This window comes from Malaclemys terrapin, chromosome 24 (assembly GCF_027887155.1).
Source record: "Malaclemys terrapin pileata isolate rMalTer1 chromosome 24, rMalTer1.hap1, whole genome shotgun sequence".
NCBI lineage: Eukaryota > Metazoa > Chordata > Testudines > Emydidae > Malaclemys > Malaclemys terrapin.
The window spans coordinates 13031776-13052219 of NC_071528.1; the positions used below are offsets into that span (position 1 = coordinate 13031776).

The 20444-nt window shown below is 45.2% G+C and overlaps 1 protein-coding gene across 1 annotated transcript in view; it reads left to right on the forward strand.

The window, feature by feature from the left end:
• Positions 1 to 20444, forward strand: part of STK11 (serine/threonine kinase 11) — a 74062-nt gene that overhangs the window by 18453 nt on the left and 35165 nt on the right. Inside the window, exons 3-7 of the mRNA XM_054013620.1 lie at positions 5646 to 5729; positions 11972 to 12061; positions 14048 to 14180; positions 14976 to 15112; positions 15615 to 15742. Of these exons, the coding sequence (XP_053869595.1) occupies positions 5646 to 5729; positions 11972 to 12061; positions 14048 to 14180; positions 14976 to 15112; positions 15615 to 15742 (572 nt within the window). The remainder of the gene's footprint in view (positions 1 to 5645; positions 5730 to 11971; positions 12062 to 14047; positions 14181 to 14975; positions 15113 to 15614; positions 15743 to 20444) is intronic.

The window sequence follows — 20444 nt, forward strand, 5'->3', positions numbered from 1 at the left end:
AAAGGTTAATGCAGACTACTTAAAGAAAATCCCCTGGATTGTCAACTTCTGTCTGCAGCTTGAGGGCCATATTGTCTCTGTGACTTAGTTGGAGCTATTCAAGCAACTTGTCTAATGCATGGGAGGATAATGTCATCTTTGTGTCAGTTCCAATTTATTGCAGATTTGCTTTTCTTTTTAGAATTTGTGGCATATTGTGGGCCTTTGTGCAGGTTCATCAGAAATGTTCACTAGCACATTGCAGCAGAATATCCAAAAATGGAAAAACTTATTTTCTTCTAGAGAAGACAAACCTCATTTTGCATAATTCTGTCATCCAGTTTGGGTGGAAAAACACAAATCAACTGCCCATGCTGTAGATTATTTGGAGCTTGAATTGTTACATTTAACTCATTGGCTTCGTTGGATCACTCCAGAAGAGGCTCATTGACGTTAGCTATACAGTTAGATTGGGTGGAACTTGTGGTACTTCTGTTCAGCTGGTAGTTCACCTCAACCATAAGTGGCCAAACTAAAACTTGCCCATTTAAAATAAGAGGCCATGGAAACCTTTGATATGGCTATGGAGGTGTGGTCTGCAATGCCATATCCCAGCATGCAATGCTGCGCTTGGCCAGAGTGGCGTTCCATTCTCTACTCCTCTCAGGCAGCACCTCTTTCCAGGGTGACAGAGGCTGCAAACTGTCACACTGCAGCTTGGATCTGGCTCTCTGCTTCCTAGCAAGTTGCCTGTGGAGCCCTTAGTCCAACTTTGGGTGTCCCCTTCGTAGTCCAGTGAAAACACCAGAAAGAAGTGGGCTGCTCTTCTTCTCAAAGTATTGGGTCTAGTTTAAATGGCATTTCTTGAATGGCACATCTGTGCTGAAAACAGGTTCAGTGTACAAATCCACATTGTGAACTGTAATAGCCCATGCACAGTGGAGACATGGGTGGCTGGCTCCCCCTGCCAGAGAAGATGCTCCACGAACCTGGGGAATGTGGAATAGAATAATAGCTTTAGTTCTACTTGTTAGCAAAACAAATGTTCTTTCCAGACGGAGTCCAGGCTAACCTTGAGGCCCTTTAGATAGGCTTCACTGTTCACTTTTTTCCCCTACTTTCCATATGTCTGTTTTGCTTGTAACACCTTTTTTTCTGGGCCTGCGGCTGTTGTACCTTTTCAAAGCTCTGTTAAAGCCTCAGCTAATCTGCCAGCAGGTGTTGCTACTGAGTGATTGGAGGTTAAACCTTTTGCACGGGCAAGCTGCCTGCACAAAGCCCCCTCCCCCCTGCTGGTTTTAGGGAGCAAAAGACAGAACAGGGCTAGAAATGGGTGGAGGGGGTCATTGAGGCCGTCTCAGGATTCCATCTCTAAGTAGTATCCACTTGATAAGAGGGCAGGGGGAGGCCCCCAAGGTTATTTTGCTGGTGCTACTGCTGTGGAGAGGGGGTGGATTACCTCCCACTTCTAAGAAATGTCTAGCCGTCCTCTGCAGATAGTTATGCAGTTCTGGAGCACCCAAAGCGTGTGGCTGTCGAGCATTTGCTATCTTAGCATATTGCTTGTAATAGGAACTCTGCACATACTATAACTCTACAGCATAAAAGAAAAGAAACCCAAGGACTTGAAGTTGTATTTGCCTTCCCGGTTATGTTGACGACTTTATTTATTTATTTTAACTGTGTGCTTGGCATACAAAAGCCCAGCCACATGGATTCTGTTCTAACGTGGGGGGAAATATTTGACTTGGAAGGGAGTGTCAGATTCTGCCTGAGGCTAAAAGTTCGACTTCCTGTCTAACCCCGTAGCTTGTGAAAACTGAATTTGAATGCACTCTTCTTGCTCTGTGTATTTTTTTTAGACTTCTAAAAAAAATTCCCACATATTGACACACACAAAATCGTACATATCTTCTGTTGTGCTTCGCTTGCTGTGGCTACTGAAAATAGGCCAGTCAGATTCACTCTGTTTCTAGTTGGTTTCACTTTTCAGGCCCTCCTGTGTTAACATAATAGTTTCCTTGTGTGGGCTGCAAATGCTACCGGGGGGAGGAATATGTCTGAATGGAAACAAACCTACTTTTAAAAAAAAGAACTTAGCCATTTTATGGTTTTGTAAAAAATCTTTGTCTTCAGAAACTAAAATTAGGGCTTGAGATACCAGTGTCCTATTAAAAGGCAGTATTTTTTGCAAACACTTTAAACCCATCTGAATGTTTGACATTAATTTGGAACAAATCGGAACTTCAGCCAAGGGCACTATGGAGCTGCCCAGATAGTTTTCTGTTGCATAAGAGGAATTTAGATTTTTATTCAGCACGATCCACCTGTACCTAATTCTTGAATCTGCAGTTTTAGTACATACAGGTGATGGATGTGGTTCCAGTCCAGTGGAGACCTCTGGAACAACCTGAACACTGAAGAACTCTTGCTGGGCTGTTGCAATGCTGTTGAGATTCACCACTCCCCTGGCAGTCTGAGATGTCTGTCTTCCCTTTTATGGCTATGGATCCAATGCGCGGTGTGAGATGTAATGCACTTGGACAGTGACGATGTTGCTCAGTCTCAAGGCACCTTTGATAGCTAACTCTCCTGTGTTAAAGCAAGGGGGGAGATGGGGAATGAATTATGGTAGATTTCCTTCATAGGCGCAGCCTTGATTACTTGTGTATCTCCTTGAATAACCACTCCAGGAAGAGCGGTAGCACATGTAAGCTTTCTCTTTGCATAATTAACCTTCCTTTTTGGTTAATTCTCATATGGAATAGTAACCAAGAAAAGCTTGAGTTGAAGTAACAAGTCCTTGTCCCTTCCCCATCCCCACGTATTCAGTGCATGTGGATACCCATTGGCAGTGACTGAGAAGGGTGTTGTGGAGGTGCTGACACCTTGCTCTGAAGTATAGAATGTTTAATTGCAAACCGATTAACCTCATGTTGCACTCTTTACTGTTTAACTGTCTAATGGAGTATTCTTGTTTTGTCAGGACACCTTATGGGACACTCGGTAGTCATCCTTGCATTTTGAAATTTTGTTTTATTTACTATTACAGTGATCTTAGCTGTTATCTATCTCTCTCTCAGATTAGAGGGGGAAATATCTTACTCCAGTTTGATCTTGTGTTAGATAGGAGGTCAGACTAGATGATCTAATTGGTCCTTTCTGGCCTTAAATTTTATGAGACTGAATTTCTTTAGTTGATTTTTGGCATCTGTCTAAAATCATGCAGTCAGTTGATTAGTTGTGGAAGCCTTGTGTGAATGATGAACAAGGAAAGAGTAGTCCTTAGCATTGGTTTTTTAACTCCTTTTGGAAAACACTAGATTTCAAGTTGATGCTCCCTTAAATGAGGAACATAAGAATTGTCCCCCTGAAACAGAATGATGGTCCATCTAGTCTCTTATCCTGTTTGTTACTGTGCTTGATGTAGAATGCATCAAAAGGAGTAATGCACCTAATTATGCAATGTTGCCCTATGCTGTGACACAGCACAGTTCTATTTCTTGCTTCTCTTGCTGCTGATAAATGCATTGATAGCCCTAGCAATTTTATCCTAGCTCATGTAACCACAGATGATGGTGTTCATACATTCAGAATCATGAAGTGCAGAGAAAAAGGGTTTCTTAGAACTGGGCATCCAAACAGTTTGGTAGATGTTATGTACAATTCATGGTCCATCTCTAGAGGCTCAGATGCAGAGGCCAGCTGTGAATTCTAGCCTTCTAGCGTCTCTAGCAAGAGTGCTTGATCTGGGAAAAACTCATGAATCTGCTTCCTGCATATTGTAAAATTCAGGGTAGTTTTATGACTTCTGCCCTGAACTATTGACTGGAAAGGGTGCAGAGTCCATCTGTAGTCACTTGCTGGAGAAAGACATATCCTGTAAAGGCAAGCAGTCTGCAGGGCATGGATGTCCCTGTGCGCTGTCTTCCTTTGCTAGCGAGTAGTGTTCTATCTGGATGACATGCCAGTGGAACCCTCTGGTCAGCTTCCTATGTGGGGTGACATAGCATTAGATTGCTCTTCCTGTTATTGAGTTTGCAGTTGCTCAGCTGTTCCTTACTTGACAAATGGGGAGGGGACTCCCCCCCAGTGTTCCTCTATAAAACATTGAGTGAAATAAGCCTAGCCAAACTTGATGGATACCCTGGCTTCCAGATGTACCCTGGAAAGAAAGTTGCAATGAAAAACAAGCCTTTCGGTTGACAGATGTTGCAGTTCATCCCAACGCTGTGTGCCAGCACAACTGGATCTTGTGAACAATTCCACCGTTTCCTTACTCTCAATTAAACATCCTCTTGCTGTGTTGGGAGCCAAACACAACAGCATTGGACTAATGCATGTGATGCAAGAGAAACTGCCTAGAAACAATGCACGTACTTAGAGTTCTCTGTGTGTAAAACGCCGTCTGTAAATATTAAAGCACTCTATAAAGTATTATCTTTGTTTTTCGGAAGGGGGGCAGGAATAACTGAGGCCCAAACAGGTGGAGTGTCTTGCCCTCAGTCATGCCGATCTCCATCCTGGCGCATGATCCTGCCTAAGCGAGTTAACTTTTTTGCACTTTGCTGTCGCTTTACAGCGTGCAGGAGTTACCTAGACCAAATTCTGGACTTTGTGTGTGGAAATTGAAAGTTAATACACAACAATAGATGGTGAAAGTAAATGAGATTTAAAAAAATCATCTGTTTTAATGAACTCTGGTGTTTAGTAACACGAGCTTATTTTAAACCTAGGATTTATCTTGATAGTGCCCCTCCTTAGCTCAGAATTCCCTCCCTAGAAGCACCTGATTTATCTATTGTAAGACCTAGTAGCAGGTGAAGTTGTGTGACTAGAGTTTTCTTTTACATCTGCAAAGAAAGCTAGATGTCTATCAGAATTGAATCAATCGTTTGACTTGTAACTGAAAGTTTTGGAATATGTAGGTACTGGGCAGGGTCAGCTCTTCAACGTATTACTTGTGTTGTTTCCCCAGGCTTTGTTTTAATTCCTCTCCAATGTTTGTGGAGGAGGTGTGGGACTATGGGTGGTCAGGTGTATGTAATGTGGCTCTTTTTGCATGGGATGGGCGATGGGATGCAACATTTCTGGTGGTGGTGGTGGTGAGTATCTATATTTTGAAAAACAGCCAAAGGTGGGGCTAGAACCTGGGTTCCCAGCTTCTAACGAGCGACTGTGCTATCTAAATGTAGAAGAAAGCAGCATATATCTGCAACTGACTGTTTTTTCTATAGCATTTACAGCTAAACAGGATTCTATTATGGGTGTTTTAATGCCACGCCAGGTCCAGCCACTACACTAGGCCTTGGAGCTTACACTCCTGTGGAGTTTCTGGATTTTGGTGCACCAGGGCCGCTGCAGTTGTTCCTTGGGAATAGTTCTGCCTTTGTGCACTGGTGAACTAGAATGCCCGTACCAGGAATATTGAGTGGCCAGGCAGCCGTAACTGAAAAGGACGCCTGCCTTTGATTCTAGTCAACTAACACACACATTTTAAGGTTCTAACCCTGGGTTAACAAGCTCAAAGCTCTTTGTCAAACAGAATTTATCGCTAATCTGGAGTGTAGCAGCTGGGATTAGCGTGGTCTAAAACTATTTTAGAAAAATATCATTTTCACTCAATAGTAGGGAAATACACTTACTTATTTTTCTTTCTTCCCCAGGGAAATTCAGCTCCTGCGACGATTACGACACAAAAATGTCATCCAGCTGGTAGACGTGTTATATAATGAAGAGAAGCAGAAAATATATCCTTTTGATTTTCACTCAGGTGTTGATATGAAGGTTTTAATGCTTGTTACTTAGAGTGTGACAGTTCTAAATCCTCATAGCTTTGATGTTCTGTGTCTCTAAAGGATTCTGCTTTAGTTGGTTAACACCCATTTGAGTATTTCCTGGGCTTGAAATTATTCTCTAGTGTTAACAAACATTCTGCATCTCGGTAGCACTTTCCATCCAACCACATTTCCTCAAGTTCTCCACGTTTCCCGTCAAGTAGAAATATTGTCTAAAGATGGGGTACAAAGACTGGAACTTGTTGACGGTCACAAAGTAAATCAGAGCTGGAAATAGAACCTAGTTCCCAACCTCCTGCCCTTACTACTAGCTAATAGTGCCTTCCTCTTTGAAAACAGATCCCTCACTGTGTGTGCAGCAAAATGGAGTAATTCCTTTTTGTAATGCTGTTCCCTCATGGCCTCAGGTGTGGTGTTCTTTCCTTTTTTAAAACCATCCAGTTCTCTAGAGTACAGATGCCTGCCAGCACTTCTCCCTTCCTTGTGCAGGAGTGTGTACTACTGAATTCTGGAGTCCTTCTCTAGAGGCAGTTTGCTGCTGCTCGTTCTTAACAGGTCAGAACTAGCTCCCAGACTGATTAAAACCACCTTGTATTTTTTGCAGATCCCTTCAGCGTCCTTTGACACGGCTATGTCTGTGCACTGCACTTTTGTCGGTCAGGAGTGTGGGGAAAAAAAAAACCCCACTGACCAACAAAAGTTTTACCGGCAAAAAGCACCAGTGTGAACATTGCTTTGTCAGCGGGAGGCGCTCTCCCGCCAACAAAGCTACCGCGCCTCGTTGGAGATGGTTTTATTTTGTCGGCAGGACAGCTCTCCCCGACAAAGAGCAGCTACACTGCGTACCTTACAGTGGCATGGCTGGAGCTGCACAGCTGTGCCGCTGTAAGGTGCACAGTGTAGACATGGCTTTAAACAGACTAAACCTGATGATAGACATGAGAGATGGGAAGCGTACCACTCCCACGGAATTTGCAACCTGACTTTTCAAGACCAAACCATTCTGGTTTTGAAACCGAGCCTTGGGTTGTGATTTCTGAAGAGAAACACCAAGACATCAAATTAATATTTGACACCTCTGTTGCCTGCTGCATCCTCAAAGCACTGCACAAACGTTAACTAACTAATTAAATACTGTTCTTTTACTTTGAAAAGAAGACCAAAACCAAGTGAGCAGCCAGACAGTTCCTAATGAGGCTGCTACACTCCAACAAAGTGCCTTTTGGCTTAAACCAATTTGACCTTATTGAGTTGAACCATTGTTGTCTTCCATGTTAAATGGTTGCTTTTATTTTCAACAATGGCTTCTGCATACGGAGTGCTCCCTTTACAGTACATCAGTGGCCAGCTAATTTAATCCTGCACTTAATTAGATCGAAGCCTTTGCAACCAAGTCATTAGTATTAAAAACTGCATCACAACTTTTGCCCTAATTTTTATCTCTTTGGTCAGTTACTATTGGATAATTCAATTACTGTCCATAGAAAGCTGCCATTTAATTTAATAAGAAGCTGAAATTCCGAATGAGAAGGGAAAAAGAGCCCAAGGGGGACCTCGTGTGTTTGTAAAAGGTGTTGACAACTCATAGCTGTCATTCAGAAATGCTTGTGTCAATAAGCAAAGGCAGAGTGAGTGATTTTTTTGTTTCTCCCTTTGCTTTCCTTCTTCTCTGTACCCTAATAATCTTTGAAGACTTCTCTCCACCAGCACTATGCTCTTGGGTAACACTGGAATTGACTGTTTAATTTCCAAGTTCCAGCTGCCTTATTTTTGTTCAGTCCATTGGATTTGCTTTTCTCCCATTTCTAAATTCCTGTGAGGCTTCTGAGTTTATTCCCATGCCTGCTTACTCTCCATGTGTAGACCGCTACATTGAGAGACTAAGCAAGGGCAGCCATTGGGCCAAGTTTTATGTTGCAGAAAGGGTCTTTACACTGGAGAAGTTATGTCTCCACTGACAAAGGCATGTGTTTATCACGGGATAATTAACATGGGTTAGCTATCCCACTGTGAAAACAGTGGAGAGAAAGCACTTTCGTTTTACTGGGGCATAAGCTAAGCAAGGTCAGCCATGGCTGGGGGTATAGTGCTAACCTCTCCTAGATACCTTGCAGTAAACAGTACATGTGCCTTATCTCTACTTAGGATTTTACTGTGAACTAATCAGATAAGTAGCTGAACTAATTTTAAAACCAGTTAGAAAATTTCCCCAGTGTAGACAGCCTCCAAAGGTCCACGTTATAGCAAGACCTACTAATGCCCTGTCCACAAGGGAATTAGCATCATGACAGGTATGCTAGATCTGCTTTACAAATGCTGTAGTAGCGTAGCTGCACGATACAGTGCAGATGTTTCCTACACTGGTGGGAGGGTTTTTTTCTGTCGATGTAGTTAATCCACATCTCCAAGAGATAGTAGCTAGGTCAGTGGAAGAATTCTTTTATTGACTTAGCTGTGTCTACGTCGGGGGGTTCGGTTGACCTAACTCACGTGGTCAGAGAGCAAAGTTTTTCACAGTCCTGAGCGACCTAGCTAGGCTGATCTAATTTTTAAGTGTAGACCAGGTCATAGTCAGATTTTATCCATGGCTGTTGCCAGCAGGGTTCTAGCATGGCTCTCTGACTGCAGTCAGATGGGGGAATCTCTCCGGTCAAGGAAATTGTTGTTCTAGCACAAACTGTCTGAACGTAAGCTCATGTGAACAAAGCCTCATTGTGGATTTGGAGGTTTGGGGGAACTGGATTGAAGGGAGGGGAATGATTTAAGTTAGATGTGATGCCTACAAACATTATCCATCCGAATCATCCTTTTTAGTGTAGAATTTGAGCAACTCTTGGTGTCTCTTCCCTCCTTCCTCCCTCTCTCCCCCCCCCCCATTATAAAAGACCATCTTTGTCTCTTGAGGCTTTCGCTTCAAGAAAGTGACTTTCCAGAAGAGCAGCAGAGACCTATTTTGAACCTGTGCGCCACCATGGCTTTGCCAGTGTCACCCACCTTTGAGGTCACTAAGGTGGTAGAAGTGAAATGTGCGCTTTAGCCATGCTTAAGCTTGGCAATGCACCGTTTAACAGGTTGCTTGGCTGGTCACAGGCTTCATTGATTTTTGGTACCGGGAAAGCTATGATGAATGGATTAAAAAAAGACTTTGGCATTTAACAGGCCATTGAGCAGATCTGCTGTTGATGGGAAGGCAGCACTGGAGATGAGTGGAGGGCCTCATTCAAGCAGAAAATAAACCCAATTTAATAAGCAAACTCCTGGCTGGCACCCTCTCCTGATGGCTTCTATTATCAATAAATGCAACTGTGTGTGGGAGGAGAGCCCTACTGAGTGGAAGAAATGAGAGCTTCAGCCTTTTCATGGTTGCCTGTAATAGATCTACTCAGTAAAACCTTCCAGCCTGAATTATGTCTGGGTTCTAATCTAGTTAGTCAGCCAGAGAAGGATCCGCTCCAGGTAAGGGGGAAGCAGGGAAAAGAAGGCACAGTCTGGCAGCTAGTTGAACTGGGAGTAGGTTGTCCTTTCTAAAAAGGAACAATAGCTGGAGTTCACTCTGGGAGACTCCCAGGAAGTGAGAGCTAGCTTTAGCATTGCTCGTTTGAAGGTGGGAAAGTTGCTGTCTTCCCACTTATTCCCTTCTTTGATGCAACCAGCCCGGTTGCTTCCTCAGTGGTTAGAACAAGAGAGTGAAACTTGAGAGATCTGGTTTCTATTCCCACTTCTGCCACTGACTTGCCGTGCGGGTCAATCACATATCTTCTTTACTTCAGTTTCGCTCTCTGGAAAAAAGCCCTGAATGAGAGATGTAGTATTGCTGATTTCATAGGCTTGCAAAGTGCTTTGAGATCCCAGGATGGAAAGTGCTACAGAAGTGCAACTTCTTCATAAGGATCCCATTTAAAACAAGCCGTCTCTCCTGTGGCCGTCAGTAGCCCCAGAACAGTTGTCATGGCATCTGTGGCGATCAGCAACTTGTTTTTTGGCCTAGGCCAAAAAACATCTGCCAGGAGTGATTAAAATGGGGAAACTAATGCTCTGCACTCCTAGAGCCCCTGTTCCCAGAGTTATGTTGCTTCCTTGTCTGCATCTCAAAGATGCTATGCCCTTGCATAGCCACCCGATGTCTCAGGCTACCTGTGGGTTTAATGCAAGCACCTATAGGGTTTTCTGTTTGCCTCAGAGTCCAGTGGGAGGAGAAAAGAAAAGGTGACTGTTGCTTTTGGCAGCCAAATTGCTTCAGTTGTTTATCCTCTAGGTAACTCACAAATGCAAAGCTAGTGCTGGAGAGAGGAACAAATGTCAAAGTGTCTGTGTGGCAAAAGCCACTTATAATATCTGATGTTTTAGTGTATATAGAGTCTCCCAAAGCAGCTTTCTCCCTCCCTGGAAATGCTACGACCTTTGTGGTAATAAGCTGCCGCTTTTAAACAGCACATGGCAACACCCTGTGCATTTGGGGCAGGAAATGAAGAATACCACGCTTCGTTGCACAGCTGATTTTTATACACTGCTATTTCAAGAGGGACTATTGTCCAGGGCACTGGGAATAACCACTCCTAGACCTGTGAAAGGTGTCCTGGGATCTCTAACTTCTTCAGCATAGTGAAGCCCACAGTGTTTGCATTGGGGACTTCAGCCTGCTGGCAGATTTTTAGACCTGTCATTCACTGCTTTAGGGATACACACCTTCAGGTGAAGACCTACCAGTTTTGTTCTGCCTCTGCAGCTGGAGACAGGGTGGACAGACCTCTTCACTGCAGAGCACCCTGGTGTGTGGTTCAAAACCGTTTCTAAACCAACACCTACAATGTGAAATTTCTAGTGTATTTTGGGCTTTAATTAGCTGGATCTTTGACACCCGTTGTCTGGCTTTCGGGGCTGAGCCACTTGATTCTTGGCTTTTTTCCTCGTGAGCGCTGCAGTGGCACGTGTCCTGCTTGACCCTAGCATAGCTAGTAGGCTGGTAGAGAGAATGTGCGCGTCCTGCAGCTCGTGCTCGAGAGTGAGATCTGCCCAGCACAAGAATAGACAGCCAAGGCCCCCCTTTCCTGGGCCGGGGAAAGCTGAGCTAGCTGGATAGTGCCCTTCTCCCCGTACGGTGGGGAGCATGTCAAGCAGTGGTGTGTGGGCAATTCCTCTCTAAGGCCATCCCCAGCCTCATTTCATTTAGCACCCAAAAGCCCCCAAGCTTTTATGCCCCATTGAAAAGGGGCCAGGACCGTTGCTTCTCTCTGAGGACTTCCTACTAGCCGTTCCTGTCCATCAGGCCTAGGGTATTTGTGGGGTACTAGGTGGTGGAGACTGGTTCTCCCATGGCAGCCCCTCTCCCTCTTACTAGCTAACCACAGTTCTCATTGATTCCCTGGGATTTGCCATTCTGGGCAGAAATTGCTGAAGAGGAACCCTGGCCCATATTACCCTCATCTCCCCCAGCCCTGGCCTGTGAGTGCCCGGACCTGGAGATCAAAGGAGCAGTGGGACAAATGAAAGGAAAGATCATCCCACGGAAACCCAGACCTTGACTCTGGAAAAAATTCCTCAGCCCCATTTCTGATATCCCTGTCTCTATTGGGTTTGGAAAAAAGCCATAAGGTGAAAGCAAAGATGCTTGATTTCTTCCTAAAACAATACCACCCCACCCCAAATTCCGTGTCTCTTAATCTGAGTCCAGCTATCTTTCAGCATGGCAAAGGTGCTCTAGGAATCATGGGGCCCCATCAAAAGTGCTGGTCTGAAAAGAGAGAGGCAAAAATCAGACATAGCCAACAATATTAGGGCTAGATGATGACACCTCCTCTTCCCTAGGATCAGAACTGGAGGGAGAGGACGAGGGAAATGAAGGAGAGGCCATTTCTTTGGGAATGCCTCAAGACCTAACTAAGGAACGTTACTGCTGCATGGAGCCGCCTCCACTGTGAGCCTTCCCTTTAAACAGGCAAGCAGCAAAAGGAGGAAATACTTTCCCCAGCTTCAAAATTGGACCCTGGCATCCTTTTAAACGCTCTCCTAATAAAGGCAGAATGGGAGGACCCAACAAAACGTGGGCTTTGTGGTACAATGAACTGTGCACGTACCATGCAAGGGTACCGCCTGTACTGCTGCTCTCCAGTAGCACAGAATCGGAACTGTGGTTGTAACACTGTGCTTGCTTGGGTGAGCATTTAACCTCGGTGCTTCCTTAACTCTGCCTTCACGTATATGGTGATGGAATATTGTGTGTGTGGGATGCAGGAGATGCTTGACAGTGTCCCAGAAAAAAGGTTTCCAGTCTTTCAGGCTCACGGGTAAGTGCAGCTTCAGTTCTTAACCCACATTGTGTCCATCAATCTCTCCCACCCTTGCTAAGGCTCTTGAATTCAAGTGGATGTTCTTCTGCTCTGTCACTTAAGCTGCTGGCTGCACTGTAAAGCAAAACTTGTTATGAGCAAAGAGTACATCAGGTCAGGTACCATCCATGGAGAAAATTAAAAGCTGATGGGTGGGGTGGAGGTGGGGGGGAGGTTCTGGGAAGCAAAACCTCTTTTTCTATTGTGGGTTTTTGGTGCCTTAGCAGCCTGAGATGCCTCCTTAATCCCTTTTCTGAAGCTCTGCCTAGCGTGCGCCTTAGCAGTTACAAAGAGACGGTTGAGGCCGTGCTGGGTGCTGTCGAGCTGCACGTAGTGGAAGTCCCTGTTGCATTAGTAAAATGCCCCAATTTCCCTCGTCCTTGGCTGAATGGCTCCAAAGGTCTTTCCTTTTTGTTTACCATACTTGGCAGAGCAGCCTGAGAAGAGAGGATTTCACTTAGGTTCCAAATGCCGCACTCAGGTCGTGCAGGGCAGGATATTAGGAGTCACACTGCTGCTGCTCTCCATTTTGTGTGGTACTCCCGTAACATGCCCCCCCCAATAAAACAAAATCACCATGAAACAGCAGGAGGATACATTTTACTTGCTGCAAAATCTGGATCTAACTTATCAGCAAGTTTTTATGTTTAGTTCTGTGCCAATTGATTAGCGATGGGACTTTTATTTCCCTTCTCCAAATTGGAATCTCATTTTCAGAGGAAAACTTGATCACACCAGAAAGTATTCTGAAGGAATCGACCTCTGTCAGGCCACCAAAATGCAACAGAGACTTCCACTAGGTGCAGCTCGACAGCCGAGGACGCGAAGTAAGTGATTCTAAGTCGATCTAAGATATGTCGACTTCAGCTACGCTATTCTCGTAGCTGAAGTTGCGTATCTTAGATCAACCACCCCCACCCCCCCCCAGTGTAGACCAGGTCTAAGACTCCATGCTCCCTTGAAGCTCACAGCTAAGGAAACTTTAATACTTAATGGGTATTTAGTGCTTGTCTGCAGCTTGCCAGGTGCTGCTGCACCGTTAGCTATGGGGCGAAGTAGGGGTTGAAAAGAGGCGCAATTCAGTTGCCCTAAACTCTCCTAAGGGCTCTCTCCTAACAGTCAATCCTATACTTCCCTTTCTTTCTCGTTCTGCTTCTGCCAAACCTTGTAGCTTCCAGTGAGTAATTCTGCCCCATACCTTGACTTTAAACAAATTAGCGATGTGTTGAGAGAAGCCACCTCAGGTTTGTGCTTAGATGCAGAAGTGGACTGCCTTGGTGCAGCACTTACCGGTCAGAGTTCCTGCGGAGGTTGGATGTGCATTTTCCCCAGTGCACCCCAGCAGCAAAGGTGAATAGGCTCTGTCACTTTATATACTTTAAAAAGAGTTGACATCTGTGGATGTCAAATCAAAGGACACCTGCTTGTGTGCCCTGCTTTGGATAACCCACTGCATGAAAGTGCAAGGAACGCAATTCTGTGTCTCATTCTGAGACCCCATGAGGTGCAACCTGTAATGTCTACAGGGCGCTATTTGCTAAGAGTGATTGTAAGGAAGGTAGGAGTCCAGCACGGCTCGCACCACGTGGAACTGTGCGTGTTTAAACACCTGCTGAGCTGCCTCAAAGCAAAAAAAATTCTTGGCAACTGTACTATGCTGCCAATCAAGTGAACTTGCAGCAATATACAAAATGTGAAGAGAGCTTTGCTCTAGAGCAGGGGGCGGTCCCCTGATGCCTAAGTGCAACAGGTAGTCACTTCTGTGCTAAACATACAATGGACCTAAATCTCTAGTTTTCCAGCAGAAAAGACTAATGTAGGCCCAACCTATGTGGTCTTGGAGCACTGCTCTTCTTCCTCACTATGCATATTGGCAATAGCGCATATGGACCTTTAGTCACTGGAATCACTTACAGTATCTTTCTCCCCCCTGACTTTTTCTAGGTACTTTTGCCAGCTCATAGATGGCTTAGAATACTTGCACAGCCAAGGGATTGTCCACAAGGATATAAAACCGGGGAACCTCCTGCTAACAACCAATGGGACACTAAAAATATCCGATTTAGGAGTGGCAGAGGTATGTGAGAGTGGCTTGTGAACCCCATTCCCATCTCCCTCTGTAGCGTACCAGCTGTAGACGTACACACTGGAGACTTGGAGGGACACAAGCGCGTGTGTGTCCAAAAAAGGTATATCAAAAGAACTTTATGGTTGCAAAAGTCAAGCACTCAAAAGTTAGGAAATTCCAGAATAGAGGTTGCCTGTGCCACTTTAGTTCAACCCCTTGTGCTATGCATTATTAGTTCACCTATAGTTACAATAGACTTTCATTACATGATTGCATACTACTTTTCCCACATTAGACCAGGTGAAAACTGGGATTTTCAGAGTTGGATAATTGGCCTGAGTTTAGATGACTTTTCACAGGGACAGCAAAAGGCACATCCAAGAATCTAGGTACTAGAGTTTCTCAACAAAAGAGTTGTAAGAACATTTTTAACATGGGCAAAACAATTTCATTCTCTGAAATGGTTGAACTGTTTTACCTGAAACTTAAAAAAATCAGACTGGGATAAACACACAGCATAGAAAACTTTGTTCCAAACGGTTAGTCGGGCAAGGTTATAAGCAACTGAAAATGGGCTCTTTAGACTAGGAAGTGTTAGCCTATCTTAACTATAGGTGACCCTACCAGCTCTGCTTGTAATATATACTACTATTTGTGGTAAATTGTAGTCAGACCCACAAGATGGACAAAGACTCGCCTGGAGTCTCACAAGGGTAAAGGTTTTATCGTGGATATAATCCTTGATCTCTGAAGAGTTTGTGATAGTAGCGTGAGAGTCACTAAAATGTCTGTCTCTTGCCACAGGCATTGCATCCGTTTGCAGAGGACGATACGTGCAGAACGAGCCAAGGGTCGCCAGCATTCCAGCCGCCGGAAATTGCCAATGGCCTGGATACCTTTTCAGGCTTTAAAGTGGACATCTGGTCAGCAGGGGTCACGTTGTAAGTACCTGCACAGGAACCCTGGGTGACTTGCTTCGGGCACAATGTTGTTCTGGGACCTGCAGCTGGGGGTGCTGTGTGAGCATTTGGGGCTACCACTCCCTTTCGAATGGTGGGTAGATCCAGGAGCAAATGCCCAGAGTGCTGGAGAAATTGAGCAAGTCTCTCTGCTTGTAGTTCCATACCAGCCATTTCTCAATCCCTGTCTGTCCAGGTGTGTTTGGGGCTCCTGTTGTTGCAGTATCTGAGCACCTCCCAAGTATTTGCTTAAAAAAGTCTTTTCCTTTCCAGCTTGTAGGAAAAGTAGCTTGGTAAGTTTCTGGTTCCCGTATATGTGTGTGAAGCTACGGAAAGAAAGCTGTCTTAAGAGAGAAGTTAGGAATGCATTCGGGTCAGCATCTGTCATCCAGCTTCTCTTGTTTTCCTGATTTATCTGCTTGTTGAAGAACTAGAACTTGTGTTCCATATATTCATCCTCACACTGTTCTTTCTGCATTTACAGATACAACATTACAACGGGTCTTTATCCCTTTGAGGGGGATAATATCTATAAGTTATTTGAAAACATCGGGAAAGGGGACTACACGATTCCAGATGATTGTGGTCCTCCGCTCTCAGACCTACTTAGAGGTGAGCGTCTCTTTCAAATGACCTGAAGGAAAAAGGGTAAAACTGTGGATGCCACGAATACCCGGCAGACATAGTACCGATGGAGAAGTGCCCCACTCAAAGCATTCTGTGAATGTAGAGAAGTCTGTTTATCAGCCTTTGCCCCTTTCAGAGTTTAAGAGAAGGTTTTGAATGTTCTGCTGTGCTATAGACTAATCCAATGAAATGAGCTGCAAGCATCTCCTTTATAGCAGCAAGTCCTATACTGTACTCCAATTTCATATGCTTTAGAGAGATTTTAAAACCTTGAGAGCAAACCCACCAAAGGGTGGATTTAAAGCAGCATCAGCGCTTTAATGCTAGTCTCTCTGAAGCAAGCTTATTCAGTTAAGATCCTTGCCCAAGCCTTATAAAGCAGGACATAAGCATAATGGTGCCCGTTGAGGACACAGCTTCTGCTCTCGCGTTCTTTTCAACGTCTGCTCTGAACTTCCTCCCTTGGAGCCTGAGACAGGGTGTTAATGATACTGTCTTTTGTGGCTTGCCATATGAAATGCTTCACTTGGTATTAAGTGTACTAATTCTGAGGAGCTGCCTCCTGCTGTGCTCATGACCGAGGGAGACTCCTCTCGGGTCTGCTTGGTGCTCAACATACAGGCCTGAGGAGTGAGTCTGCTCTTCCTTCTGCAGCTCAGTTTTTTGGAAGAACTTTGTGAGCAGTATAGTCATCCGCTGAGCTTCCCGTGGTAGAGACCAGGGAGAGGTAGCACTGTTCAATGTATAGGAGACTTGACTGGGACGTAGGAGACCAGGGTTCCATTCCCAGCTCTGACACTGACCTGCTGGTTGACCTTGAGAAAGATATTTGCCTTCTGTGAGCTTCTGTTTCCCTTCCCACCTTTTGTCATCTGTTTAGACAGTAAGCTTTGTGGTCACATATGGTGTGTCCAGCGTCTTGCACAATGGGGCCCTGACCTCGTTTGGGGGTTCTGGCACTACTGTAGAATAAAGTAACGGTGGGAATCAACTTTAAACAGTAGTTGTGTGTGCAGGCTTCAAATCCACTGACTTGTGGGATATTCCTGCTCTTAAAGCACTGCTTCTATGTAAAATAAATTCTGAGATTAATACTTTGACCTTCTATTGTGGGGAGTATCTCTGCTTTGTGCAAAGCTTTTTCATCTTCTCACTTCTGCCACTGACTAGCTGTGTGAAGGTGAGCAAGTCCCTTTGCCTCTCTGGGCCTGTTTCCCCTTCAGGAAACAGGAGTAATGGTGGGGAAGCTGAGGCAAAACAACATGCCCATACTCACCGCAAATCAGCGGAAGAACTAGGAGCAGAACTCAGGAGTCCTAGTCTCACTGCTCCAGCCATTTGATGCAAGAATGTTGTTCAAGTAGTGCCCCACTTCAGGTGCGCATGTGCCTCTTGAGATCTTGATCAGAGATTTTCGGTTAGCAGTGTCTGTTTGGCCCGCACATGCGCTCTGTGCAAACTAGTGCCACACACCAAGGCTATGTAGAGCTCTTCACTCTCCGCCTTCTTGAATTACCATGTGTTCTTCAAATCCAACAGGTATTAATTAGCTCTGTTAGGATTAATCTGGCTGTGATACTAGCATTTCATCCCCCACTAGAAGGGTTTTCAATATTTGCTCACTCTGTCCTCTAGACTTATTAAGGGTTTAGGGAACCTCCACTTCTGGGACCTCCATTTGAACCTATAGCTCCATTTATCTGTGAAGATGGCCTTTCAAATGCCTATCACATTGGTTTGCAGGGTTGGGGAGATCGGAGCCTGGATGGCACCCCAATTTGCTGTATTTTTCAAGGACAGGGTCTCCTTACGGCCTCAGCTAAAATTCTTAGCTCAAGTGCTGTCGAATTTTCATCTTAACCAGCCCATTCATCTACCAATATTTATCTCCAAACTGCATCAATCGCCGCGTGAGACCTCCTTTCGTACATTAAACGTATCACGGTCATTGGCCTTTTCCGTAGATAGGACTGAGCAATTTTGGAAATTGACTAGACTGTTTATCTCCATCGTAGAGAGATCCCCGTCATCCACGATCTCTACTCTGAGACTTCTGAGTTGGAGCTCTGGGTGTATCATCGCTTGCTATGATGCAGCTGATGCTCCGCTCCCCCAAAAGGATAATAGCACTCTACCAGATCACAGGCAGCTGCCACAGCTCTAGTCAAGAACATTCCAATGTCTGAGATATGCAAAGATACTATGTGGGCCTCCGCATATACTTTTTCTAGACACTATGCCTCAGTCCATGCCATCAGATCTGATGCAGCACTCGGTGCTGCTGTTACTGTCTTCAGTCTTAGACTCCGTTCCAAAGCTTCCTCCTCCCGGTGGGGGATATTGCTTGGGAGTCACCTGAAGTGGAGCACCCACAGGGACTCATAGAAGAGGTCAGTAACTGGGGCTCTTTGAGATGTGTCCTCCTCTGGGTGTTCCACTACCTACCTCCCATCCCCCTGCTTTGGACTGTTCTTTGTTGGACATTTGGATAGAGAAGGAACTGAGGGCAGTGTGCCCATGCAGGTCAGTAGCCCCTTGACGTGTTCCACAAGGTTGTATCGAGCGCACCCGCAGGCCCAACAGACGCTGCTAAGAGAAAATCTCTGATCAGGAGCAAATGTGCACCTGAAATGGGGCACCCGTCGGGGGGACATATTTTGAAGAACCACAGTTACTGCACAAGGCAAGTGTAACCTCTTCTTTTGAGGGTTGGGATGATCATTGATATTTTTGCTCCTGCATAAAATAGGATGCCAACATGGAGAGCAGTTGCATGTTAATATAGCAGCTGAATCAGTGGTGTCTGCTTAGGAGCAGCGTGGCCTGTGCCTAGTGCTGGTCTGGCACTGGGGCTCTGGGTGCTACCACGATACAATGAGCAACGTCTCAGGACACCACTCACTCCATAGGATGGGCTTATTGTCGTCTCCTCCGTCTTACCGTACAAAAGACACTGATAGTAGTCAGTGACGGGAAAGATGCAGAATAACAGTGATCGAACTTCAGACACGACTCTGATCACACTTGAACATCTGCTCTCCTCTGGCGCAAGCCCCAGAAGTAGCCTAGAAGGAAAGCATGGGTGGGTTAGTGGTTGAGCACTGCAAGCCTGCCCACGCTACAAATACAGCACTGGGTTACAATACTGTTTCTCCTCTGGCCTGGTTCCAACACTGTTGCAATTTGTAGTTAGATGGACTCTTAGCTGCCTTCTGAAGCATTTCATAACTGTGGTCATCAATGCAACAAATTGTAACCTGTCATGGGGGCCCCACTGTGTTGTAACCAGTTTCCCAGACTTGGTTGTGTCTGTGGTGTGGATAGGTCATCTGCTGCAAGCGACAACTACAAAACAAACTTGAATCTCTTACATGATGGAGCATTCACCTTTCACGGGGCCTGAAAGTTCTAGTTCCAAACTCCCAAATAATCTTGTTGACATTTTTAGCGACCTAAGCGTACGGTTCTCAGCTGCATTTCCGTAGTAGAGCAGTAGGTGGTGCTATCTGTATAGGTTGTAGCTTTTAATGCATTTTGAGGAGATGATTTTCCCTGTTGTTTCGAACAGCCCCTATTTATCTTCCTTTCTAGGATGTTGCTGACCCCCCACCATCCAAGTAATCTGGAGACGATTTTAACTTCTCTGGCTCCATACTGATTGTGAAATAAGTTTTATTTCCCTGCATTTTGCAAAGCGTTAATCAGCTGTAATAGCTTCAGAAACAGTTATGTAAGGCATAGCTAGAGATTGCTCTTGGTGCAGCTGGCATCTTGGCTATGCTGCCGAGACTAACGTGGCGACTGTCTAAGGCTTGGAGCTAGTGACCGATGCATGTCTCGTGTCATGTTCACATGTGCTGGTGAGTGATGTCCAGATCTATACGTGGCATTTTGGTCGGCAAATGCTAACTCAGAAAAGCAGCCCCTCTCATAGGAGCATGAAAATTGACCAACTGGAGCAAACCCACTGGCCCATCTAGACTGGTGTCCGGTCTGATACCGGCTGGATCTCCAGTAACTGCTGGATGCTTCTGAGGTAGGCAATAAGCCTCTCTAGTGCCCTTGGTATTGAACTCCAGTGTGGTGGGTGTGGCATTTTCTTCCTCAGTCCAGGTGCAGTCGCTTGTGCTCTGAAGCATGTGGCTTGAATAACTGCTAAACCTTTGTCCTAGCTGAGTTGCCTTTTCCTTGTAATGATCGGTTCTGTCATTGCTCTTGGAGATCTCCTGCCTTTCTTTATGCTACTTTTAAACAGCAAAGGCATCTTCATCCCTGAGGTCCCATGACCTCAAAAGATTTGGTTTAAGTTGGCAGCCTATTTTCTTTGCTCCCTTTGTCCTAGCTGATGTCTCTCCTGCTGCCTTCTGTTTTCAGTTACTGGCAACTGTACGCTACCTAATGGGCAACTGCTAAAGCAGATAAGCTTTCTGTGCAGGAGATGGCCCTACCTGTCTGCACCAAGCATTCTTCCTCTGTCCCCTTGATGAAGTCCTGGGGAGCTCTTCAATTTTCTTCCACCCCTCCCACTCCACATGCTTACTCCCTGCAGCAATAGGCTCGCTTCAGAGCTGGCTAGAGCCTCTCAACGTGCTTTTGAGTTACTCTGAGCCCCTTCCCTTTCCATAGGGATCAATGTACCAAATAGATATGAGGTGATTTTCACTCTGTGGTGTCCTTTCCCACTTTT